This window comes from Emys orbicularis, chromosome 2, assembly GCF_028017835.1.
Source record: "Emys orbicularis isolate rEmyOrb1 chromosome 2, rEmyOrb1.hap1, whole genome shotgun sequence".
NCBI classification, from domain to species: domain Eukaryota; kingdom Metazoa; phylum Chordata; order Testudines; family Emydidae; genus Emys; species Emys orbicularis.
This window is the reverse complement of record NC_088684.1, coordinates 83,740,346-83,767,658: the sequence shown is the minus strand read 5'-3', so window position 1 is coordinate 83,767,658 and position 27,313 is coordinate 83,740,346. Positions and strand designations below refer to the sequence as shown.

Below are 27,313 nucleotides of genomic sequence, written 5' to 3'. Positions count from 1 at the left end.
TCAGGGTTACTCGGCAGCTTACTAGGCAAGCTGTCCTGGAGCTGGGGCTCCCAATGGTGTCCAGAGCATCCAGGCTCCCTATTTCTTCCAGTGCTCCCAGAAGTTTCAGGGTTTCTAGGCTCTCAGCTCCTCAGCAGGCTGTTGGGCTCCCAGAGATCCCTAGACCCCGCACTTGCTGGCTCTCTGGGGAGCTGAGCAGCCTCCTGCTCCCTGACTGGCCTAGTCACAGGCTGCCTGTCCTCCTAGCTCTGTGGCAGCCTGCCTGGCATGCTACTGCAGATCTGGCTTCTAGGGAGCATATTTTATTTTGGAAAACCAAAACTTTTCTATTATGGAAATATTTTGGTGTTTCTTAAAACTAAATATTGTGGAATTTCAATTCAGTGAAAATACTGAGATTTCAGCATTTTTCATTCCGATTCAGGATAATTTTCTTCTAAAATATCGATCTATTTTTCAGAATTGAAATTCTGTTTCCCTGCCAGCTCTTATAGCTATGTCAGTCTAAACAGTTAAAATAAATGTACTGATTTTCCATATTTCAAAGCACTAAAGCAGTTTCATGTCATTTAAAATTACTTCAGTATTTCAATGTGCAGTGTACCCACTGTCAGTTTACACAAAACTAATATTGAAATACATACCAGGCTTTTATCTATACTGGAACTTGTTCTGTTGTCATTTGAATTTTCTGCGGAGGCAGATAAATACCTATAACAACATATTTAATTAAAAATGTTTAAAAAGCAAGGTTATGAGAAAGAGAAAACAGAGTAAGCTAGTTTAAAAGGATCTCCAAAGATTCCAATCTCTGTGAGATCCAGCTAGCCAAGGCGGCTATAAGGACAGATTTTTAGTGCTTGCGTTTATTATATTATAAGATTTAAACACATTTAATTAAAAAAACATACAGTTCATTGTATAATTTGTCTTACGTTAAGTAGAAATCTGCAGTTTTTACCATTCTTCTTCTAGGAAAAAAGTACTTCCTTTTTTAATAACTTAAAAGTGTTGCTTTCCATGGTTCAACACTCTCTTGGGCCCTGATCTTGCACACATTTACTCACATGCTTAATTTTTCTCACAGGAGTAGTACCATAGAAGTCAACTCTGCAGAGGTTATGGGCATGGAACCCCCAGTGAAGTTAACAGGAGTTCCAGAGATGGAGGGACTTGCAGCACAGGGCTCTTTAACAGTATTCCTGTTTTATGTAATGGTATCTATTCGGCATACCGAGTAGATACATATGTTTATTTGCCATGACTGTGTATGCGTATTTGTCATGGATTATGAAAGTCAGATAAATAAATGCAAATAATTTGCTGATTATCTTAAAAGCTTGGGATGAGATTCTGCTCCCAACTCCTACATTTTTATGCTTGAGTAAAGGAGACAGAATGGCATAAAGGGGCTCCACAAGCCCTGGATCCATTTTAGGAAGAAGCAGCTTAGCATGCGAAAGACAGCCACAGACTCTCTTCGGAGGACTCCCTCCCACATCCTGATGTAAGGAGAGTGTCTGGGGCAGGACTAGGGGTGGGATGGATGTGCTGGAAGCAAGGCTGCAGCACAGAGTACTGAGGAGATTTTGGGGAACATTATTACTCATAGGCAGAAAATAACAGGCTCCCATAAGTCAGACAGTTCCCATAAATTAAGCTGCCTAACTTACACCTGGGGCCACTTTGGCCCCTCGAGGTAGTCCAGAATCAGGAGGGTGCAAAGGTGGCTTAAAGAAACCTTAGCCCTTCCTTCCACTGGACTTTGAGATCTGTGAAACAACCCAAAATCTCATCTTTGAAGATTAAAAATATATTTATTGCCCTACTTTTTCCATTTGACAAATAATGATTTTTCCTGCAACTTCAAAGGAACAGGAGTTAATGTGGCTTTTTGGGTACATTGGATTCCAATGTGATAACTACAGCCAAAGCCATGATGGGAAAGGGAGCACAGAGAAAGTAGCAGCTAAGCAGTGGTGTCTATAAGTGCTATACCTGTAAAAGGCAGAATGATTCCAGAAACTTTGGGGAAGCATGTTCAGAAGTCACACTTATTACATACTTAAGAGGTATAGTATGTGCTTTCCCCAATGCCAACATCTGGAGTACTATCAAGTACATAAGATATAGGGCTATGACCCTGCCTAATCACACTCCCCTTGGGATGGTCAGGGCTAGCCATCTCAACCTCCTTGCACTTAGAGTGCTGCCTGCAACACTGAGGCTGCATCCTTCAGAGGTGTGATGACAGGCTCTCAAGCACCTTCTCCCCCTTATACAAATGTGTGCAGAGACGGCCAAAATTTGTCCTTTTGTTTGTAATACTGTATTAGAAAACAAATGTAAGACCTTCTTCTTTTACAACAATATCATTGGTGCTTCTATCAACAATGCAAAACAATGCACAGGGTATATATGGTTTGTGTTCCCTTGGATGACAGGATGGCAATACTTCAATAGCAAAGCAGTGGTTCTTGCGTGTGTGTTTTTTATTCCACAGGAAGGGAGTGGTTGAATTAAAAACAGAACATTTAGAACCTGAAGGAATAGCTACAAGATTATTATTAAGGGAGTATAAAGTAGATTGTAGAGTACTATCCCTTAAAACTTACTGGATCAGACCAATGGTCCATTTAGTTGTGTATCCTACCGAAACAATGGCCAGAAACAGATGAGTCAAAGGAAGGTGTAAAATACCTATAATGAAAACTTATTTGTGGCAGTGGGAGGTGCCCCCCATCAGTCAGTCAATGGTTGGCTTATGCTCTGAAGCAAGTGGGTTTATACCCCTGATACATTTTTATTCTATCTAGTATATCTAGGGATATCATTATAATAAGAAAGTATTAGCTTTTTCTGAATCCTATTTTTCTGACTCCTACACTAAGGATCTGATCCAAAGCCCACTACAGACAATGAAAAGATTCCCACGGACTTCAAAGGGCACTCGATCAAGCCGAAGCTCTTGGCCTCAACAACATCTTGTAGCACTGAGTTATACAGGTTAATTGTGCCTTATGTAAAGTATTTCTTTTCTTCAGTTTTGAATTTATTGCTTTTTAATTTCAGTTAATATTGTTTAGCACTCAGCTTTTCTGAAATGTTAAACGAGAATGTCTGAAAACCACATTAAGGAGATGCCACAACTCAGGAATCCTGGGTTCTATTCCAGGTTCTCAACAAGTATGTGCTCTAGTGTTTATAGATTATTCTGATCCCGTCCACCCTGTATTCCTCCACTCGGGCTTCCATCTTCTGTTCCCTTCGGTTGCTATCCACTCTGCCCCATCCCCTCCTCTGCTCCCTATTCCTCCCCATCTCGACTCCGATCCCTATTCCCATCTTCTATCACCCCCAGCACCTGTCTCAGTATTATCCTATCAACCCCAGCCTACTCCTGCCCCCACTTTACTCCTCACCCCTTTAAATTCAAGTCAGACAGTTTCCTCCAGAATGCTTGGGCACCAGCAGAGGGGCAGTGGGAGGACAGGAGAGACAGCCTCCCTATTTTTAATTTTTGTGCCTCACACTACAGTGGTCCCTGTCTGCCAGGAAGAACAACTGCAGGGAAAGTTGTTCTCAGCTCCTGCAGCCCCAGGAGTAAGCATGCTCAGTCACTGTGCAGATGACACATGCATAGCTTGGTTGGTACATACCCACGAGCGCTTTGTGGGGATAGAGCATGCTCAGCACAGATGGAATCTTTAGAGAATTTAGCTGCCAGCCTCTAACAAACTACTAGCAAGTATGTCTAAATTGTTATTTTCAGAGGCTTATAACTTATCCAAAATTTGGGCAGATTTGCACAGGGATGGCTAAAAGCACATATCTGACACATAGGCGAGTCATCTGCCAAATTTCAAGTCCCGGCTCCAAAGTACAGAAGCACTATAGCTTCTCCGTAATATACTTTAACAAGGGAAAAACAATTTATTTTTCCCTACCGTCATTCTCAAACAGCTAACCTGATTTTTTTTTACTGAACCTGTCCAAACCTGCCTGAGGCAGACACCCAGCATGGAAAAATATCAGTCTCAACAGCTAAGTTCAGCAAAGTTATAAGTAAGGTTACAATTTAATCATGGGTATTTTTAGTAAAAGTCATGGATAGGTCATGTGCAACAAACAAATATCACAGCCCGTGACCAGTTCATTACTTATACCATAATACCCCCGATTTAATCTGGGGGGGAAGGCTCTTGGGGGAGGGAGCCCTGGGATGCCAGTGGCTGCTCCAGCCACCACCGGAGGGGGGAGCCCCGGTGCCAGCCACCCCAGAACCGCTGCCAGGGGCTGCCAGAGCAGCAGCCGATGCAGCTGGCACCGGGGCCGGGGCTGCTCCAGCAGCGGCTGGTGTGGCTGTCCCCAGGGCTGCCTGAGCAGCTGGTCCCAGGGACAGCTGCTTGGGTAGCTCTGGGGTCAGTCACACTGTCCGCTACAGAAGTCACAGAGATCACAGGAAGTCACGGAATCCGTGACTTCCACGACCTCCATGACAGACATGGAGCCCTAGTTATAAGCAACTGAAAACAGGGACTTATAACAGAAGGTGTTGGGCAACCTTTAACCATTGTTGCTACCAACACAATCTATGCTACTGAATAGTATTGACCATACAAATAGCAATACATGCAGTTTGAACTGATGTTATTTAAAACCTCATGGGCATTAGTGCAAATTATAAAAATCATGTCAATTTCATGCTGCTGATTGGGAGAACTTTAAAAGAAAAAAAGAGACTAAGAGGCAGAGTGGAGTAGTGGAGCCACTATCTTCACAACAGCCAAGTGAGATCGAGAAATTTCCTTATCCTTTCTAGCAGCCATGAGGAGACTTTAAATTTATCAGATATCTATTAGCTAGAAACTGATCTAAAAGAAAGTCCCCAAGCAAAGTCAAGGAACATCATCCTGGGGATAAAGTGAGTTTCGGCTGCATTTGGCTTTTCATTGCCCTGGGATCACTGGTTTTGCACTCATCCTTTTGGCCTTGCACAGACACACTCAAACTACTCTTTAACCCTTTGTATGCGATTCCGTCTAGTAGGTGCCTAGTACACTTTCTAAGCCAAATTACTGTAATGTCATTATACGTATGGTTAATTCAGAATCAGTAACACTGACCCGACTACAGAATTCCTGTAACATTTTAAAACACTAACATCTACTGGTGGAACCATTTTCCTGTAAATGCCACAAATTATGACACTAGAATTTTTCACTTTTAAACAGTATTAGCTAAATATACAGTGAGTGTGAGTGTGTGTGTGAGAGAGAGCACACACGCATGTGTACACAAAAATATGTAAATAAGAATCAAAAATACAAAACTTGGTGATAGTACATAACATTAGTTTGTTTCCTCCATACTTACCGATGGTTGCTGTAGTATGTAAATCCTACAAAAGGTAGCTGGTTGCCAACAAATGCTTTTGGTATAGGGAATGTTTCTTCCTCTCCCTTGTCTTCTTCCAAATCATCGAAGTTACTAGTGTCAATATCACTACTTAAATCAGGAACAACTGGTGCTACAGCTAGAATAAAATAAAATTATCATTCCACTCAAATGACAACCAGCTAAATGACAAATAAATGTAAATGTTATGATCAATATTAGAATTGTCCCTTCTGTTACAGTCAATTTTTGTGTTATTTTAAATAGTCATGACTTCACATTTAGGGATGTGTGTGTGTGTCAGTAGCTGGACAGATGTGACAGCGATCATCTGAACAAATTTAGGTCCTGATCCTATAGTATATGGGGCAATGCAGATTCAGTAGGACACTGTGCAGGTACAGCAGTTCACTTTTGTGCTATGTAATACATAGATCTACGTTGAGGCCCTGATCCTGTCAAGTTAACCATGGACATCATGAAAAGTCAATAGAGGAGTTCAGAAACAAAAACTGAAGTGAAGACCAGTGTGTGTTCTGGCTCCTTTGTGCCACTCTGGCAGTGAAAGAGGCAGAAAGAAGCCAGATTTGACCAGCTGAGAATTCTGTTGGTGTTGATGAGTTCTCAGTTGGAGGAGAGCAAGCATACTTGGTTCCTGCACTACCCGTCCTTCGCTACTCAGCCATGGCTCAGAGGGCATGTCAGGGACATACAGAGACAGAAGGGGGCTTGATCAGAGCACATCCTGCCCAATCCCCAACTGACAAAGTCTGGAGACTACAAGCAAGGAAAGTTTAGAGCATTTCCCACTGTCTGACTGGATCTAAATTCTGGGGCAGCAGAAAATCTGGCCCTCAATTCTCCAAGAGGTTAAGGTACAAACAAAAGCCCCATATTTTCAATAACTCTGAAGAACTTTTGTGCTGGCTTTCATCAGGCAATTTTTGCATTCAAATCTATCCATTTATCACATGCACTTACACTGTTCTTGTTCTTTCAAGAAAAAAGTTTATTTTGGGTTCAAATCAAAGTTATAGGGTTTTTTTAATTGTTTTTAAAACTATTTGTATAACAAGGAGATATAGTTACTCTCATACCTTATAATTACGCATCCTTTGGTCTTGCCACAAGCCCCTCTGTGGGCAACTATTTGCACCAGCAGCAAAGAAAAGAATGGTTACTTATCCTTCAGTAACTCTGATTCTTCAAGAAGTTGTAAGTCATTGCAGATCCCACTGTAGGTGCGCATACGTGTGCAACTAGATTCTTCTGAATAGCAAAGTGGGGGAGGGGGATGTCTGTACTTATACCCCCATATGAGGGCATAAAGAGTGGACCAGCCAACACCCTCCCTCAGTTCCCCCACAACTCAAACCCTGTGATAACTGAAGGCTCCAAAAAGCAGAAATGGGAAGGGAGCTCCCGCAGGTCATTGGATCCACACTGCCAACATCATCTCAAAGAATCACAATTACTGGAGAGTAAATAACCTTGCTTTCTTTTTTGAGTACGTGTCAGCGTGGATTCTAGGTAAGCAACTGGCAAGCAGTATCCCCCTGGGAAGGTGGTAATGAGGAGTTCCAGCTAAATCACTTGAATAATGATTTTACTACTGCTCTACCAGCTAAGTCCAAGCAAAAAATGTCTGACCGAAGTCAGTGAGTTACTCTACATCATTGCTTTGCAGATTTCTGATACTGGTAATTTTCTGATGCAGGCAATGATGCAGCCTGACCTTTGGTGGAGTGAGTCTCATATACGATGGAAGAGATACACCAGCCAACTGGCAACATGATGAGATTCTTTGTGTATCCATTTTGAAAGTCATCTTGATGAGATGGCCTGACTTTTAGAGTGCCTGGCTATAATGAGAAATAGACTGGGTGACAGACTGAACAGTTTGGTCCTGTCAACATAATAAAGCGAAATCCTGGACACAACTAGTACAGTAGAACCTCAGAGTTACGAACACCAGAGTTACAAACTGACCCATCAACCACACACCTCATTTGGAACTGGAAGTACACAATCAGGCAGCAGCAGAGAGAAAGGGAAATAAATAAATAAATAAATAAAAAAGGCAAATACTGTGTTAAACCTAAACTACTAAAATAAAAAGGAAAGCAGCATTTTTCTTGTGCATAGTCAAGTTTCAAAGCTATATTAAGTCAATGTTCAGTTGTAAACTTTTGAAAAAAACATATTTTGTTCAAAGTTACGAACATTTTAGAGTTACGAATAACCTCCATTCCCGAGGTGTTTGTAACTCTGATGTTCTACTGTATAGGCAATTGCTTTTCTCCCAGTGCCCAGTATGGTTTCAGGAAGAAGAAAAGTAGGTTAATTGATTGGTTTAGATGAAAATCTGAGTCCACCTTGGGAATGAATTTCAGATGAGGTCTTGTATCATCTTGTCTCTGTGGGATGTTGTATAGTGAAGCTCAGCGTAAGTGCCAGAAGCTCACACACTCTTCTGGCCAAAGTAATAGCCACGAGGAAGATTAACTTAAGCGTATGTTGTCAGGAGCATTCTGAGAGGTTCCATTAGGATGGGGAAAATGTGGTTGAGCTCCCAGGCAGGAATAAGTTCTTCAGCCGGTTGGTAAGTATTTATTAGCCCATGGAGGAACTCTGATATGGTCAGATGAGAAAAGAGAGAACTGTATCAGTGAATGAAAAGGAAAATTGTTGCAAAGTGGATCTTAACAGAACTGAATGAAAGGCCAGCCTCCTTCAGAACAGAGAGTCAAGGATCTCCAGTATCAAGACCTGAACTAAATCCAGACCACGTTGATGTGCCCATATTGAAAATGTCTTCCATTTAGAAGAGTAAGTCTTTCTGGTTGACATTTTCCTGTTTTGTATCAGGATTTTCTGGACCTGCACAGAGCAGCCCTTGTCTGGGGGGTATTCAACCAGCCAATAACCCACACAATCAGGTGCAGTGACTTTGGGTCTGGGTAGAGTAGCTGTCACAACCAGGTTGTGGGCAGCCAGACCTAATGGTCAGAGACAGAGTCCACAGTCATGAGACAGCTGTCAAAAGTGAGGATACGGAGATCAGAAGCCAGAGACAAATTTGAGATCAGAACCATGAGTCAGGAACCAAAGTCAAGCCAGCTCAGGATACTAGGAGGTTAGAGGCTGGAGAAAAAATTGGAGATCAGGAACCACAAGTCAGATGCCAGGAGTCAAGCCGGGTCAGGATGCCAAAAAAAAAAAAAAAATCAAGCCAAGGGAGCAGGAGCAGGAAGCGCAAGGCAAACAGTCTGGAACAGGGTGGAGCTCAGTTGTTTAAACAGCTTCCTGTTCCTACTGTTGGCTTAAGTACGGCCAGCAGTTCTTGGACTCCGCCAATAGGACCTCAGGGCAGAGCCTCAAATTGGGGCTGGGTTACGTGGATCCTAGGTAAGCAGTTGTCAGTAGGCTACCAGGTGGAGGTTTGGAGCGTGACCATTCCTAGGAATCCTGCAGACCCAAGTTTGAGACAGTGGGTCATGACAGTAGCTGTCCATAGTGTTGGAAGTTCAGGTGCAGGCAGTCCAGAAACTAAATGTATATCTGCAACAGATCTGCCAGTGTGGAGCTTACATTAATAGATTCTAGGTACAGCAATTTTTACTCGCCTACCACAGCCAGATGGGGATTTGAACCCATGGCCTCTAGCATTGGCAGCAGAATCCATGTTCTTACCCCACCAGGCCATCTATGAGAACAATAGTGACTTTCTCCTCTCATTTTGGAACTCACCCAGAAGATCAGAAAAAAATCAGTGGAAAGGCATATAGGAGGCCTTGGGACTACTGAAGGAGGAAGGCATCTGGTATCAAGCCCAGACTCAGGCATGGTCTGGAATAGTTCTAATCATTGGTGGGGAAACAGATACTGTAAAAAAGGAATATCAGATCTCTGATGTACATCTGCAGTGACCACTCAAGAGAAATTACAGATGGTCTAGTCAGGAAGTCTGCAAAGTTAACTCCTGGGAAGTGAAAAGCCATGGGCGTTAACTTGTGTGGGTGGCACCATCTGAAGAAGTGAGGTTCTTACCCACGAAAGCTTATGCTCCCAAATACTTTTGTTAGTCTTAAAGGTGCCACAGGACCCTCTGTTGCTTTTTACAGATTCAGACTAACACGGCTACCCCTCTGATACTTGACACCATTGCTTGGGTTTCATATCTTCCAGACAGAGGAGAGAGAAGCTTATGCTTCCTGGCTTGTTTATCCAGCGCATGGCAGAGGTGTCATCTGCCGGGACGTGCACTATGGAATTGTGAAGAACAGATAAGACTGTCATGGATGCTACCCTGATGGCTCTGAGCTTCAGAACGTTGATGTGGAGCTCCATGTTTTCTGGAGACTAGGTCCTTTGCATTTGTTAGTGACCCAGGTTGGCTCCCCAACCTGTCCCTGAGGCATCCATGATTAAAGTCCTTGTCAGAGAGATGGCAGAAGAACAGTACCCTTCCACACGTTTGTGGATTCCTTCCACCACCCCAGTTCAGCAACCATGTGAGGTGGAACCATGACCTTCTTGCTCATTTGGTGCTCCCCAGGGAAACAGACCAATATGAGGCAAAGTCAGAGCAGTCACAGGTGAAATCTGGCAAGTGGCATCATATATGTGCACACCGACATATGACCTAGCAGTCCCAGACACATGTGGTCAGGTTTGATTCTTTCTTGAGCCCTAGCGATTGCACTGACAGGAAAGTACACTATCTTCAAGAAGGTACACCTTCATCAACCTGGAGTCAACAAAGGCTCCTATGAACTCGATCATCTACAGTGGCAAGAGAAATGATTTTTTGTAGTTCACCAGGATGCTCAATTGAGATAACAGGGAGATGGCAGCAAGCCTGGAATTATGCCACCTCCTGCTGGGATGTTCCCTTGATCAGCCAACTGTCCAGGTAAGGGAAAGAGCGCATGCCCCTTCTTCTGAGACATGTCGCTATTACTGATAGGCACTTTGTGAAGACTTTCAGATTGTGGAGAGTCCAAATAGTAGTACCTTGTGCTGGTTATGACTGGGACCCCAATGTGAACCGTAATTACTACATGTGGACCAGATGGAGGCTACATGGAAATATGCATCTTGCAAGTCAAGAGTTGCACACCGTTCTTGAGCATGAAATGCTGGAATCAAAAAATGTTACCATCCTGAATCTGAGGCAGCATTTGTATTTGTTCATTCTCCTCAGGTCTATGACAGAACAAAAAAACCCTGTCTTCAGGATAAGAACATATCAGGAGTAGAAGCTTCTTCCCCTGTACTCTTGCAGTATGTCTCCTACAGCTCCTAGACACAACCCTTTAACAGGCTATCATGAGAAGAGTCCCTGAAGAGGAACAGGGAAAGGGGGTGGATAGGAGGCATGCATTGGAAATGTATAGGCTAGTCTTAGGCAATGTCTAATGTCCATTTATCAGCTTTGATGGCCGCCCTGGCATGGTGGAAAAGGGCAAGGCAGTTCCCAAAGTTGGGGACAAGTCCCAGATTGGCTCCAGTGTGACTCATGATGCTCTTGTCAAATCTGGGCTTCTTTCTTTGTTGATAATTTGGTTGTCAACTGCAGGAACAGGGTGGGGCCTTCTGCCTTTGTTGGGGCTGGTACTTGTATGGCTTTCTATATGAAGCCAGTGCATAGATCCCCAGGAATCACATCACGGCCCTTGAGGAAATAGAGTGCTTCATCTGTTCTCGGGATGATGAGCTAACTTCCCTTGTAGGGCACATTCTCCATAGTAGCCTGTACCTCATGTAATATGCCTGAAGCCATAACGGCTGCCTCATGGAGAGACATACTGGATGTGTGGATGGATGAATGGCCTAACATGTAAGTAAATCAGGCTTACCCTCAAAGAGTTCTTCAACCATCCAAGGAAAACCGATTCTTGTTGGAGACTTAATACTCAGAAGAACTGAAAAAACATTCTGCAAGGGACAGGTGGACAACAGGACAGTGCACTGGGAAAGTCAAGTAGACAGGCAAGGATCCATTGGTAATGGTTCATATCAGCATTAATTACACTACATTGCCAGGATATCTCGCAGACAGTAGATGACTTCAGGGAACTCGGAAGCATGCTGAAGAAGAATCCCCAAGCGATATTCTCCGAGATTGCTCGTAGGAAAGGAACTAAGGAAGACCGAAGATCGTGGAAGTGAATCACTGATTAGGTAAGTGGTATAGGGTTGAGGGCTTTGGTTTTGTGTAACATTAGCGCACTTTCTGTGGCAGAGATCCCCGGCCGCGGCCCCACTGCCAGCCCAACCCCACCTCCAGCTGTGGCCCCAGCCTCAGCTCCCTTACCTCTGTCCGCGTTGTCGTCGTCTCCCCAAGCCGCGGCCCCACTCCTGGCCCCGGCAGGGAGGTGCGGATTGGTGGGGGGGCCGCAACCCTCAAAAGTTTGGGGGTAAAAAGAGGGAAGATACGAGCACTTGGTTAGCACAAAATCAAGATGTTGAAAACAGATTTAATCAAGAGCCCAAAGGACATGAAGAGAAGAAATTCTTGAATTGCCTACACACTAACACTAGGCGCCTGGGTAGCAAACAAGAGGAATTGTTTATGAGCATACATTTGATCTAGTTGGTATTACTTAAATCTGGTGTGATGATTCACATGACTGGATGTTAAAAATCAAAGGTTCTAATCTATTTAGGAAGTATAGAGTGGGCAAAGGGGGGTGTGGGGTGTCTCTCTACATCAAAAATGGCATTACTTGTTTCCAAGTCACTAACAACTTGGAAGAAAATGACCTCGAATGCTTATGGATCAATGTCCTAACAGATAAAGCATAAGATGAGCTATTAGTTTGTGTCTGCTACAGACCACCAAATCACACTAGGGAACAGGATATGACCACTTCCTTGAGCACCTGTCTATAATGTGGAAAGGGGAAAAAAAAACCCTGGGTGATCACGTGGGTCCTTCAATTTGAGTGACGTGCCAATACTAAAACATTTTTGGAATTTCTAATCATTATAGATGACAATTTCCTAACTCAAAGTGTTGCACCCAACTTGGGGGAAACTGTGTTAGACCTTGTTCTAACAAAGAGGAACTGATCACAGAAGTAAAAGTTAATGGTAGTTTAGATACAAGCCAGAGATAGTAAGGCTCAAAACCGCTCCACCCTTTATGCCCTCACACCAGAGCATAAAGAGGCTCAGGCGCATGCACAGTTCCAATGGACATTGCTATTCAAAAGAATCCAATCTTGGGCACAAGATGCATGCACACCTACAATGGGATCCACACTGACATATACTCAAAGAACACTGAACTACATCATTACCAGCCATTACCCTCTCTGTAAAAATCTGCCTCCTTAGGCTTGATGAGCATGACCTGATACCATCCACTCTGAAAAAGTGTGACTGCACAGTTCTTACCTTATACAAAAAGCTTTATCCTTGTGGGTTCGGTTTATGAAAAAAATTTAAATAGTCTTTATTAAAAATAAAGATGAAGAGATTCAACCCTGAATCAAGCTATAAAAATAAATAAGCCACAGCACTATCCTCCCAGGCATAAAACTGAATAAACAGGCTTTATAGTGTGTTCTAAAAGTTAAACTGACGTGGTTTTATCAGACCAGTGGGAGAAAGAATGCCAGAGTTGAGTGACCCTATACTGAAAACTTGGCCTCCAGCTCCTAGACTTTCAAATTGAGACATGGTTAGCAAGAAGTTACCAGTTGATCTCCACTGTGTGATGACCCAGAGGAGAATTTTTCAGATAACTCAGACAAACATTGTTCTTAAAAAAAATACAGTTCGTGGAGCACAGTGATAATATGCTTTCTATGACTCAAACCAATAAGCAAGCAGGCAGATACATTCTGTACCACAAACTTCTAAGACATTTTAATTCCATATCAAAACTTTCTATTGTCACTTACCTTCCAAAAGCTTATGATATCATTATCAATTAAGGCATAATAAATACAGAAGACAATATTGCTAAGAAACTGATCTGGTCTCAGCATTTGCTAAAAGAAAAAAAATAGACTGAAGAAAATCCTGAACTGTGTGGGAAATCTAAACAGACTTGCCTCTTAGCAAAGTATAGAACAAAATGTTAATTACATTAATTCAATATTTAAAGAGAGAAAAGCCTTCCATTAGAACAGAGAGGTGACATCACTTTTGCTGATACACATTGTAAATAAGAGAATATTACTGCTTCAGTACAAAGAACTACTTACTGTCTCTAAGAGTTTCCCAAGCCCACTGATCATTTTTGAAGAAGAGGTGTCGCTTGATTTCTTCTACACCATTTCGTCCTAACCTCACTTCCCTATAAACAAATGTTTAAAAAAAATAAAAATACCATGTAAGATTTTTTCCTTTCTGTTAACAAGATTGATTCAAACATCCTAGAGTTAGAGGTGAGAGTTTACATCTGCCAACTAAGGGCAGTACAAAAGCTCTAGTTTCTCTGAAGTTGTGACATAGAATGCCCTATACCAGTACAAGTAGGTTCATGAGGTTTCTTCCCTTCATCCCATAACGCAATCTGGTCTTAGGTCTTGTCTACCACAGGGAAGTTTTATCAGTTATACTGATATATTCATATCTGTATAACACTGCTCCCTCTCCCTCTCTCATTCAGTTATAACTGTGGCATTTCTGGTTTAGCTTAAACCAAAAATGCCACAGTTATAAGTGACATAAGCTAAGTGACATAAGCTAAACAAACAAATCAACTAACCAACCAACTCCACTCTTATTCTACAATTAGAGTACCTAAAAGGAGATGTTATACTGATATAATTATATTCATTTAAATTCACAACTTTGGGCATACAAAATAAACTTTTAAGTGTAGACAAGGCCTTGCGCTATCAAATTCACAGCTAAAGAAATGTCCCTCTAATTTAAGAAACTGGGCCCAATTATCCTCTCACTTCCACTGTTGTAAATCAGTAACTCCATAAAAGTCAGTTTCATTTGCTGTAAGTGAGAGGAAAATCAGGCCCATTATCTCTCGTCCAAGTTCTTTACGATATAAACAGTATTCACTGACAGCATTCACACACTTTCAGAAAGAGCAGAACCAATCAATCAATCAATAATACTGCTCCATATGACTCAGTCAATTTTCCTATGTAGCATTTCCACGTGCAGACCACTGCTACTTGGCTACAATGCAAAAGAAAATGAAAAAGAGACAGGTAAAAAAATAAAGCAATAAAAAGAGGGGAGAGGGAAAAGGAAAAGGCAAGACAAGGAAAAAACAACAGACTGAGAAAGATGAAATGGGAGGAACTGAAAGAGAATAGTATTAGGGCAGAGGTAAAGGCCAGAATAAAAACTAATACACCTCTACACCGTTATAACGCAACCCGATACAACACGAATTCGGATATAACGCGGTAAAGCAGTGCTCCGGGGGGAGCGGGGCTGCACACTCCGGCGGATCAAAGCAAGTTCAATATAATGTGGTTTCACCTATAATGCGGTAAGATTTTTTGGCTCCCGAGAACAGCGTTATATCGGGGTAGAGGTGTACTGGTAACGCCACATAAAATGTTCACTCTAAAATTGAAATTAATTATTACAATTAGATTTTTGGTAGTCCACCAGACTACCATAAAATAAAAAATGCTACCTTTATAATAATCTAAAAAGTACTGAAGAAGAGAAAACTATTTAAAAATTAGGATTCTCTCTTCTCTTGCCACATACTCGCCTAGATATTTGCTTACACTGTTGGAGCCTGGATAACATTTAACCGCATGCTCTCAAAATCCCATGAGAAAAACTGAATTTGAAATGTCCAGAATTAACTTTTCCATATTGTCTTTTTATGGAATTTAAAAGACTGATTTCCCATCAACATTTTCAATTACCCGGTAGTTCCCAGGTAAGCATGTAATTCTGTTTTTAAGGGTTATTAATTTATTCTAAAATCAAGCATTGTTAAATGGAACATTTAACAATGTAGCAAGTGCTACATCAAATTAGCAATTCAAAAGTTCCCATGATGAAAAACACTTCTCATGTGTACAAACTGTGAATTAAATGTGAAGTTAAGATACGAATGTCAAATTGATATTTCAAGTCTATTCTTATTTGCAGGCCCTATTGATGAGAGTGGAACAACATTTGAGATGCTAGCAACTGAACCAACAAAGTTCTCTGGTTCCACTGCCCTTATTACCTGGGGAATCAGAATGAGACACACAGAGGATCCTTACTTTTTAAGAGAATGTGAGTTGTGTTCTTGTAACTTAAAGGAAAAGTCTATCTAAGCTTGTAGTAAAGCATAAGATTAGATGAGACTAAATATGCAAGCTGTCTGTTGTTTTAAAATCTTTTTTTCTGTAATGTTTTGTTCCAAGTAATAAATAAAAAAAGTTTGTTTTAAGGCTTTGGTCAATATGACTAGTCACTGTTTCCCAAACAGAGGAAATGCAGATGCCTGAAACCTAGTCAGACCTATAGGGTGATATGCAGCTGGAATACACACAGTAGTTTACAGGTGTCCTGGTCAAATAAGGGGAGAAATTGTGAGATTCCAGCCCAAGAAAGGTAAAGAGGAGCGGGGGATGGGAGAAGGGAAGAAAAAAATGGAAATAAGTAAACCTGATGGAGGTGCACTCAAAGACAAGAAAAAGGACAGAAGGTACAGCTGACCTCACAACTGTGACAGTGTCTATATGGTAGCAGAAATATATTACATAAAAGGTCAGAACAATGGGTGTTTCTGTTACTGTTCAACTGTTTAGAATACCACTAGAAAATCATGCATACACAAAATGCTTTTTGTTTGTTCTGGTCACAAGAGGAGAAAATGTCATTAACAAAAACTTATTTAAAATTCTGAATAAAACTTTGGGCTATTTTACCTGTCAGTTAGGAAGGCACACATAAGGTTTTTTGCATCTTTAGAGATATCATTATCATCAGGGAAGGTAAGAGAGTTCTTATGGTTCATAATCTTACTATATGTTCCAACCAAGGAATCCGCATAAAAAGGTGTATCACCTGAAGAAACAGCAGTACAAAAATTAAATATCTTAATATAATATAAATATCAAAAGTACTGGAAGTTTTAATTTAGAACATTTATTTCTTTATTCTACACTGTGCCTTTGAAGACTCTCAGTGCCAATACACAATTAAAAGTGCATACAGTCTTCTTTTTAAAACTTTAATAAAAATATCTACTAATAGTCCCCATATTTGAGTTCTATAGTACACCACTTTCTTAAAAACTTGATGTATGACATACAACATGCAAGTTTCTACATTTTGTGCACATTCATTTTAAACCTTAATAGGTATAAAATAAGTATTTCTAGGCTCTATAGCAAAACAAATGCCTAAAGGAAGCCTAAAACATTTGATTATAGCATCTTTCTAAAACATCTAAGGTTTTCAGACAATGCATCAAAAGGAAACACAATGAAGATGCCATTATCATCAGTCTTTCGTATTACTCAAATTACAAGAAACAAATTTGTCACAAGATGTCTTGATATATGTTGGTATGCAGCTGAACTTCATTGAATGGCTTGACTTTTTAATTTTTCTAATTCAACTTTGACATTCCTGCTGTTATCTGGATTATTGTTGAACACGAGCCAGAGTTCGCCTTGCTTCCATTTTTACAAAACGGAAATCAAGAAAAATACATTTTGAATAGCTCTTGGAGAAAATTTAAAAAGTGCCATTAATGAGAGGTGTATGTAAAAGTGTGGGGAGGGAGACCTAAAAGGGAAGGTAGACAAGTGAGGGGAAATCTTGGCTGGAGAAAAAAAAAAAAAAAAAACCAGTTACTAACCTTTCGTAACTGTTCTTTGAGATGTGTTGCTCATGTCCATTCCATGCTAGGTGTGTGCATCCCACATGCACAGTTGCCAGAGTTTTTTTCCCCCCTTAGTAGTATCCATAGGACCAGCCCTAGGGCCCTGCAAACATACCGGGGCTCTGCAATCTCTCAGTTCCTTCTTGCCGATAACTCCGATAGAGGGATAGGAGAGCAGGTCATGGAATGGACATGAGAAACACATCTTGAAAAACAACAGTTATGAAAGGTTAACCATTTTTTCTTCTTCTGAGTGCTTCCTCATGTCCATTCCACACTAGGTTACTCACAAGCAATATCCCCGGGCTCAGAGTTCATGGACATGCTGATTGCAACATTGCTCTCCCAAAACTGGCATCGTCACAGGCCTGTTGGGTGAAGGTGTAGTGGTATGCGAAGGTATGAACAGACAACCATCTTGCAGCTCTGCAGATGTCCTGGATTGGTATCTGCGTGAGGAATACTACTGACAAAGCCTGGGCTCTCATGAAATGAGTGATCACGATGGTTGGAGGCGGAACTTTCACCTGCTCATAGCAAGCTCGGATGCAGGCAGTTATCCAGGATGAGATTCTTTGGGATGACACCGGTAGTCCTTTCATCCTTTTCACTACTGCTACAAAAAGTTCTGTAGACTTGCGAAAGGGCTTAGTCCTCTCAATATAGAAGACCAGACCCACCTAACATCTAAAATGTATACAGCAGATGTTCCTCATCGGCTCTGTAGGGCTTTGGAAAGAAGACTGGCAGAAAAATGTCCTGGTTGTTATGGAATTGTGACATCACCTTTGGAAGGAAAGCCAGGTGGGGGTGCACCTGGACCTTGTCCTTGAAGAGCATCATATAAGGGGATTCTGATGTCAGGGCTTTGATCTCCGAGACCCTTCTGGCCGAAGTGATCAACACTAGGAAGGCAACCTTCTCCCAACAGGAGCAGTAAGGAATAAGATGCCAACCGTTTGAAGGGGGGCCCTGTGAGCTTTAATAGGACCAGGTTTAAGTCCCATGGGAAAAATCAGGTTGCGAGCCTGTGTGCAGAGCCTTCCAAGTCCTTGAGGAACCTGACCATCAGCTTGTGGGAGAAGACTGATCTTCCCTGTACTGAAGGTTGGAAGGCTGAGATGGCTGCCATGTGAACATTAACAGATGATAGAACCAGACCTTGATGTTTCAGGTGGAGCAGATACTCCAAGATGGACTGCAGGGAAGACCGAGATGGAGAACGATTCCATTTGGAGGTCCAACAAGAGAAACGTTTCCACTGGACCTTCCACCAGGACTACCTACTTGGCTTTCTGCTACCTAGCAAGACTTGCGGAACCTGATTCGAGCAGTCCTGCTCCTCAGGGTTCAGCAACACAACAGCCATGCCATCAGGTACAGGGAAGCGAGGTTTGGGTGAAACAATCAGCCGTGGTCTTCCAAAAGCAAGTCCGGACGGGGTGGGAGTGCTAGTGGAGCTGCTACTGAGAGGTCCAGAAGGATGCCGAACCAATGCTGGCGGAGATATCATGATAACCTTTGCCTTGTCCCTCTTGATCTTTAGGAGGACCTTGTGAATCCAGGGAATCGGTGGGAAGGTGTACAGCAGGCCATCTGCCCATGAGAGCAGGAAGGCATCAGAAAGGGAGCCCTTGCTGAGCCTGTGCACAGAACAGAACCAGTGGCATTTCCTGTTCTGTCTGGTGACAAACAGGTCCACCTGGAGAGTCCCCCACTTCTGGAAGATAACACTGGCAACCTCTGGGTGAAAAGACTACTCGTGGAGAGAAGAAAAGGACCTGCTGAGGTGTTCTGCCAACGCATTCCAGTCTCCCGGGAGGTGCAATGCCTCGAGATGAATAGCGTGCTTCATGCAGAAGGCCCACAGTTGGAGGGCCTCCTGACACAGATCTGAGGATCAAGATCCCCCTTGTTTGTTGATGTAAAACATTGAGGCCATGTTGTCTGTCAAGACCTGAACAACCTTGCCTGGAACATGGAGATGTGGAAATAAGTGTCCTTTAAATCAAGGGTGACGTACCAGTTTCCTGGATTCAGGGAGGGAATGATGGAGGCCAGGGAGACCATGCCAAACTTCAATTTCTTGAGATATTTGTTGAGGCAATGCAGGTCCAGGAGGGTCGTAGGCCCCCTTTGGCATTCGGGATTAGGAAAAATCAGGAGTAAAACCCCTTCCTGCTCAAGTCTCGAGGAAGTTCCTCTACAGACCCTAGACACAGGAGGGCTTGTACCTCCTGGATGAGATGCTTCTCGTAAGAAGGGTCCCTGAAGAGGGACAGGGTTGGAGGGATGGGGTGGAAGGGCTGGATGAAAACTGCAGTATGTAACCAACTGTTGCAGTACTGGGCACCCAACGGTCCAATGTTATGTAGGACCACACAGGGCGGAAGGGCGATAGGCAGTCCAAAAACAAAATGGGGGATGGATCCTGAATCAAGTCTGGTATGTCGCCCTCGGGCGTGCCTTCAAAAGGCCTGCCTGGTCCCATTGGGGTATCTACTTGAGCCTGACTGGGAAGCTACGGTAGAAGGCAGGGGCTGACTATGTTTATAAGCCTTTCCTTTTCTTTTATAGGGTTCCCATCTGGGTGGCCCTGAAAACCTGGGAGGCTGTTGAGGCCTGAAATGCTTCCTGGAGGCCTCAGGAGCAAAGCATGGCCCTTCAGTCTTTGAGGCCGCAAAGCTTGGAGTCTGTCTGTTCAGAGAACAGGGAGGTACCCTCAAAGAGGGAGGTACCCTAGGCAGACTGCTGCACCTCATGCGAGAGGCCCAATGACTGGAGCCATAAACAGCGCCTCATGATGACCGCTGATGCGATCGTTCTGGCCGCTGAGTCAGCTGCATCCAGAGCTGCCTAGAGGGAGACCCTAGGCACCATCTTGTCTTCCTCCAGAATGACCATGAACTCCTGCCTTGACTCCAGCAGCACGGAGTCCCTAAACTTGACCACTGAGTCCCACAGGTTAAAATCATACCTCCCCAACAATGCCTGCTGGTTAGAGATATGAAGCTAGAGGCTACCCGTGGAATAAACCTTTTGCCTGAACAGATCCAGCCTCTTAGCCTCTTTATTCTTTGGGGGTGGGGCTCTTGGGGTCCCACTCATTTGAGGCTGACACCACCAGTGACCCCGGGGGAGGGGGAATGTGAGTACACGTATTCAAACTCACTGGCCAGTACGTAGTACTTCGTCTCTGCCCTTTTTGGAGGTAGGGGGCAGAGACTAAGGGGTCTGCCATAGCGCCCTTACCGGCCCCAACACTACCTCATTGACTGGCAGGGCCATTCTGGAGGGATCCCCTGCAGCCAGGATATCGATCAGACTGTGCGTGGACTCCTTTAGCTCCTCAGCTTCCAGCCCCAAGTTTGTGGTGTCCTGTTTCAGGAGCTCTTGATGGGCCCTGTAGTCATCTGGCAGAAACTGGTTACTAGGACCTGCGACCGCCTCATCCGGAGATGACAAGGAAGAGGCTAGCACTATAGGAGGGACTGGTCCTTCCTCCTCCACTTGCACCACCTCCATTTGGGCTACTTCAGTGACCTAGGTGCTGGGGTCCGGTGCCGGTCGGGATGAAACAGTGGCTCATCTCTTGGACACCACAAAGTGTGACCACAGGTTCCAATATTGCCAGTGCACTGGCCAATGGCCCAGGGGCCAAGCACCAACTGCAGTGCCTTTACCGAAGTCCAGTGCATAAGTCGGGTACCGATACTTTTACGGCAGGGTGAAGGATTCCCCCTCAGATTCTGAAGAGGACTCTTCCCTTGGAGACCATGGCAGAGCCATACCCACTTCTGCCTCCAGGTGGTGCCAGGAAATTGGTGACCGGCGCCGGGTTGGGGACCACTGTGGCAAGACAATGGAGGGCTTTCTTCTGGGAGATGCCGCGTTGGTTGCTGTCGCGATGGAACTCCCCACCTCTTAAACCCTCTATCCCCGGTAGCCCTGGTTGGCAAGGAACTTTGGGGGGTGGGCGGTATCAGGAGGGACATCAAATCCTTTGCAGCCTGGAAGGCCTCCAGAGTCGAGGGGGCCCGCAGGCACAAAGTGCCACAACCAATCCCAGGAGTCGGAGATGGGTCCCAGACTGGGCTCGGTGCCCTAGCCGGAGTCGCCAGAGCCGACCGTGGCTCTAGGGAAGACAAGTGGCCCGGCACGGGTCTCACTGCATCAGCTGCTCCCTGCTTGTCCCTCTTTGGCACAAGAGAGTGCCCTCTCTCAGTGCACTGTTTCTTATGCTTCTTCCTCAGCACCAGCAATGGAGAACGGCACCAGGAAAAGCACAGTGCCAGTGGAGCACTTTGCCTGGAGGCTGAAGTGCTTGGCAGCGATTTGGAGCGGCACGACTCCAAGGACAGTCTGAGGGCTGCCTCCATGAGCAAAGCCTTCAGACTGAATGTCCCTATCTTTGTGAATGCAGTCTGAAGCCTCTGCAGATCTCCTTAATGTGAGCTTCCCCCAAGGCACTTTAGACAGCTCGAATGCAGATCAGTCATTGGCATGGGCTCGCTGCAGGAGGTACACGGCTTGAAGCCTGAGGACCGGGGCATGCCCAGTCCCTGGGCCAACATCCCTTGATGACTGGGACTGCTATTTACACTACACACACTAATATTAGCTTATAACTAAAAACACTAACTACAAAAACTATATAGACTAGACTACAGAGTCCAAACCACTGCAAAAGCCTTGCAAGAGCAAGGTCATTCCAAGCAACCGTCACGGGTGGTAAGAAGGAACTGGAAGGGTGCAGATCCGGCAGCGCCCCTTATACTGGCACGTGTGTGGGGCTACAGGGGGCGTTAGTGCTGGTCCTACGGATACCACTAAGGGGAAAAAAATCTCCGGCAACTGTGCATGTGGCACACACATACCTACCATGGAATGGACATGAGGAAGTACTCAAAGAAGAATGGGAGCTTTATTTGAGCGCCATGCAGCTTCAGCTCCAGGAGGTGTCTTCTCCTCAGCAGCATTCCCACCCCCACCAGTGCCCCTGGATACCTGCAATGCTGAACAAATTACACAATAGTCCCCCCTCGTGGGAGGAGGCTCAAATTTGCAGTCAGCCAGCTGTTCTGCTTCTGAAGAACCAGGCAACTCACCTTAGTTCTATATAGCTAGGCTTTTATCCACCAGACCCAACTAACCACCCTCACCTCCCAACTTCCCTCCAGAGAGAAGGGGGAATTTTCCACGTGTCTCCTGCCTCGCAGTTTTGCAAGGGCTAGGCTGCAGTGTCTGAAGGCCAGGGAGTACAGTGGGAGCTCCTGCTCTACAGCAAATTCCTGCATGACAGCCTTTTGGTCTCAGGGCTCCCTCTGGCTGCAGGTTTTGCAGCCACTCTGAACCTGCCATGTATGCAACCAGCTTTTGAGATAAGAGGTGCTCTAGCTGGACTGATATGGAACTTCACAAGTTTACCTTAGTAACTCAACCTATGAGGCCCAATGCAAGCAGGAGGTTAGTCTTAAAACAAACCCAGCCAACTGTGCACCAGATTAGAGTACAACACCTACCTGCACAGCCACAGCGCACAACATACCACTAAATAAAACCACCATGCTTGCATGGTGAGTGAATGTTATTCACCTTTATGGCTGAAAACAGACAGGAGAGTACATTTTGCTTCTAGGATATTTTCTGACACACTGCAGTGCATGTGGCAACTGTGCATTGAAACAAAATTTTGTTGTTTTTCAGGTACCACTGTCAACAAGCTCACATACCACAGTTTATGAACTGCTCTAAAGAATGTTCAAGTATGGTCAATTCTTGCTGTTGGAGCCTCGACTACGGAATTCCTTCTCTCTCTCAGTCCACCAGTGACTGAGTTAGTTGACCTTGCCATGACTTAAGGTTAATTTATTTGCTCAATTATTTGCTTGATTTGGGTGTAAGTAGTAGTTTTGGTGGGTGGCTACTGCTACAATCTATTACAGGCAAAATGACTGATATAGAATTATAGTTACATATATATGCTCAGATGTTGTTGAGTTGGGTGCATCATTAATCACAATAATGTAAGTCTTATTAATATAGGCATCCCATTTAGTGAAAAGGACATTTTGTGCCGATTCATTTTATTCAAATCAAACAGGATTGTTAAGGTGCTTCATGTTCAATAAGACTTCAGGAGAGAAGTCTTAAATGTTTCTAGAGTGTCCACCACTGAAGTGCGGACAATATTTTAACAAGGGGGGGGGCTCTCATTATTTTTCCTTAGCCTGTGATGAACAGCACATAGATGGGTATATGCTTGCAAAGAGAAAGAGAAAGTGAATTTAATTTGTTTGCCCATTTTAAAAAAATGGTCTCTCATAACCATAACCAAGGACGGAGTCAGCAACACTGGGCCAAGTTATAGTAAGTGCCATATGGTGGAATTTTTATATTCTGTTTTTGAATAATATACCGGTGTATTAATACAGCAAATAATTCAACTTGTTTCATCTGAAATGGGAGGCAAGGTGAATTGAGATCTTATAGGATCATCCGAACTAGGCTTCCTCGCAAAAGATCTTTCAAAATACCTGACACTTGATGCATTTTTGTACATTTCACAGCGGAAAAAAAAAAAAACTTTTGATCAATTGTATCTGGCAGGGAAGTTTTAGCAGTATCTAGTGAGGGGAATAAAACTACATCAGAAGCAAGTTCCTTTAACTTAAACACAAAATTAACACTAACCCACAAAAGCCCACTGATATAATATTGCTGATGCCTCTGTACAGCACAAACATTTTTTTGTAAATACTACAATTACTGTCAACCAGTAAAGCAGGATAATTATGAATTAAAGTACATGAGAAACATCATAATGTGATTTTAACAAAGTCAAGTAGTAAGTGCAGTTAATTTTACTCATAAAACATTGATGATCTTGTTACTCACCAACAAGCATTTCATACAAAAAGACCCCAACTGACCACCAGTCACATTCTTGTCCATAGTAACCATCTCCACCCTGGGATTTTAATACTTCAGGAGAAATATAATCCGGTGTTCCAACAGCTGTATCACATCGTACCATACCTTCCTACAAAGAAAACAAAACAGTAAGGCAGAAATATTTAGAATGGGAATTACACAACATTTTAAGGGAATATTTATCATCTAGATGAACACTCCTTTCCTAAACAATGGAGATTCTGAAAATGTTGGTCTGAGGTGGGCATTTTATCATTCTAAAAATATCTTTTAAATGCAGCACATAACTCCAGATCTGCCAAAGATATATTTTAACGCTATTAAATAACTATTAAACGGCTCTGAAAAAATCCACAGTAACACAAAAAACTAAATGATATTAAAACTTGAAATCCTAAATAGACAAACTGCATAAGGGATAAGGGCTGGAAGGAATGTCCCAAGGCCGCTTGTGCCACTGGAGAAAGAACTGACAAATTAGGGGCAGTCTCTTGGCTGTGATTTAGAATACTGGATTCATGGTCAGCACCCCTTGCTCCTCTCTATTGGTTATACAGTTTTGAAATGATTCTAGGCTTCATAGGACAGGGCATGTTATTCATAGAGAGGGGATTTGTAGAGGCAATTTCATAATGGAAAACTGTTGCTTATAACTCATTTTTGCTTAACATATCCAATTTAAAACCAGTGTTGTACATGCAATTTTTTTTTTTTTTTTTTTTTTTTTTTTTGAGTGAAATTAACTGTATTCCAGACACTGAATTGCCTCTGCAACAGCAGTATATGCTAAAGTCTATTTATTGGGGATGGATGTCTTTTTTTTTTTTGGTACTTTGCAGCTCAGAAATACAAACAAGGATAACACCTTTCTTCATCAAAATTCATCATTACTTAAGCTTAATTTTGATTAGACCTGGAACAGTTAACATATAGGGCCAAATTCATGCCTAGGATACTCCTCTAAAGCCATTTGAGGCAGTTATGAGGAACTGCCCACACATACTGCCCAAGTCTGGCTTTATTTGAAGGAGCTCTTAGTGACTTTTATTTATTTATTATAAAGCAGCTAGACAAAGTTCTTCATTCAAGCATTCCTGAAAAGATTTAACAGATGTGCTTATCAGTTACATGTGATCTATCAAGGATCACCTATTTCAAGGTTTTCCCCCCAGTATATGTTCATGTATGCAGTATTGTCTGACAGAAACCAATCACAACACTGTGTAGGGATCAGCAAATTTTTTGTTATAGTGCTTGCAAACTTGCTTCAGAAATCATTTATTATTTTATGGCCTCACAAGGACATATTCCAATAGAATAATTCTGAGATGTCTTTCACCTGGTTGCTCTACATAAACATTTTTGCTGAGTGAAGTTATGGCAAATAAGCACATAAAGGGCACAGCAACTTTGGATACTGATTGTTTCATCACAGACAAATGAGACGGAAATTGCTTCAGCTCTTTTTTTTTTTACTTCAGTAACACGATAATCGAAGACATGAAGGAGATAGTTAGTCTGCAACCACTGAGACACTGCCATGACCTCAGATTTTCTTCAGAGCTTTGAGTAGCACATTAGCAGATATAAATGCATCCATCAAATTAAAAAGAGCTCCTTTTCATGTTTCTCATTGCACTGGTTTTCTACCAACAAGCCCTTCAATAACCTGATTCTTTCCACCGAAAAGGTTGCAGCAAAATCAACCTTTTCTTCTCAATTTGTGATCAGGCTGCTAGATGGCAATCATAAGTAACTTTTTTAAAATGATCAATAGGAATACTGCCACTCTGGGCCTGATCCATATTCCATTAAAGTCCATGTAAAGGCTACTGTGGACATCGAATCAGCTCCATAGTGTAAAATGAAATGTGTCACTAAATACATGTATCAGAGGGGTAGCCGTGTAAGTCTGGATTTGTAAAAAGCAACAGAGTCCTGTGGCATCTTAAAGACTAACAGATGTATTGGAGCATAAGCTTTCGTGGGTGAATGCCCACTTCGTCAGCCGCATGTAATGGAAATTTCCAGAGGCAGGTATAAATATGCAGGCAAGAATCAGTCTGAAGATAATGAGGTTAGTACCAGGACACTTAGGTTCTTTTTATGTCTCTGCCACAGAATTCCTATGTGACTGAAAGGCACTTAAACTCTTAATCCTTCAATATCCCATCTGTAAAACTGATATAATAACATCTCCCTAATTCATAGGGATGCTGTGAGGCTAAATTTGTTAACAGATGTGAGGTGCTCAAACACAACAGTGCTAAGCACTAGAGAAAATCAATCAATAGCAGATGGCATCCCAAAGAACAATATCCACTGGATGCTCTCCTCAAATATCAGTGCTAGATTCAAGGTTTAAATATACCAACCTTATTCATCTTCATACAAGTACCAAAATCTGCTAGTTTTAAATGACCAGCTTTATCCAGCAGCATATTATCAGGCTTCACATCTCTGAAAAATATTACATTATACATAATTTGACAAATTAGTTTCACTTAACAAAACAAGAAAAGAACTATTTTTCTGATGTGACATGACAAGAAGAGACTAAGACACTTAAGCTGGCAAGAAGACACTTCAAAAAAATGCAAGTGTTCCTTTTGCCCCATTCCAATGTTTCAAACTCTCAGTCAAATTACCCCCCAAATTTCCAATATCAGTAAGTATGGTCTTCTCATTAAGGCACTGAACTGAGACTCAGTAGATGTAGGTTCAGTTCAAGAACCTGGGTATTACTCTTCAAACTCAAGTTCCTCATATCCCTTCCTAATGAAAATGTCCTTCTGCACTGGATTAATCTCAGTACAATTATTTACATAACAAAGAATATGCCATTCTGTGCATGAAGAAGCTTGGACGCTGCAATTCCAACTTGCAGTCACAGGTGGTGAGAAGGAACCAAGAGAGCTGGGGATGCCCCAGCCTTTGCATCTTCAGTTGGAGGCATGAGACACTCATGACACAGGTGTGGCCCCCAACATGCACTGCTGGCCAAAAGATTTTAAATTTAAGTGCATGGGGAAGATGCACACCACTAGTGGAATATATATGGACAAGCATTTGAAGAACTTTGAAATTCACTACACACACTAGGTTTTCTAGAACAGAGAATCTTCAGCTGCTGTCTGGTTTTTTGTTCATTGTTTG

The 27,313-nt window shown here is 42.8% G+C and overlaps 1 protein-coding gene across 1 annotated transcript in view; it reads right to left on the bottom strand.

Annotated features, from left to right (window-relative positions):
- ROCK1 (Rho associated coiled-coil containing protein kinase 1) overlaps nt 1–27,313 on the bottom strand; it is a 168,456-nt gene that overhangs the window by 74,273 nt on the left and 66,870 nt on the right. The window contains exons 6-11 of the mRNA XM_065397656.1: nt 26,533–26,617; nt 24,122–24,266; nt 16,263–16,401; nt 13,617–13,708; nt 5,377–5,536; nt 645–711 (exon numbers count right to left, since the gene is read on the bottom strand). Coding sequence (XP_065253728.1) covers nt 645–711; nt 5,377–5,536; nt 13,617–13,708; nt 16,263–16,401; nt 24,122–24,266; nt 26,533–26,617 — 688 coding nt within the window. The remainder of the gene's footprint in view (nt 1–644; nt 712–5,376; nt 5,537–13,616; nt 13,709–16,262; nt 16,402–24,121; nt 24,267–26,532; nt 26,618–27,313) is intronic.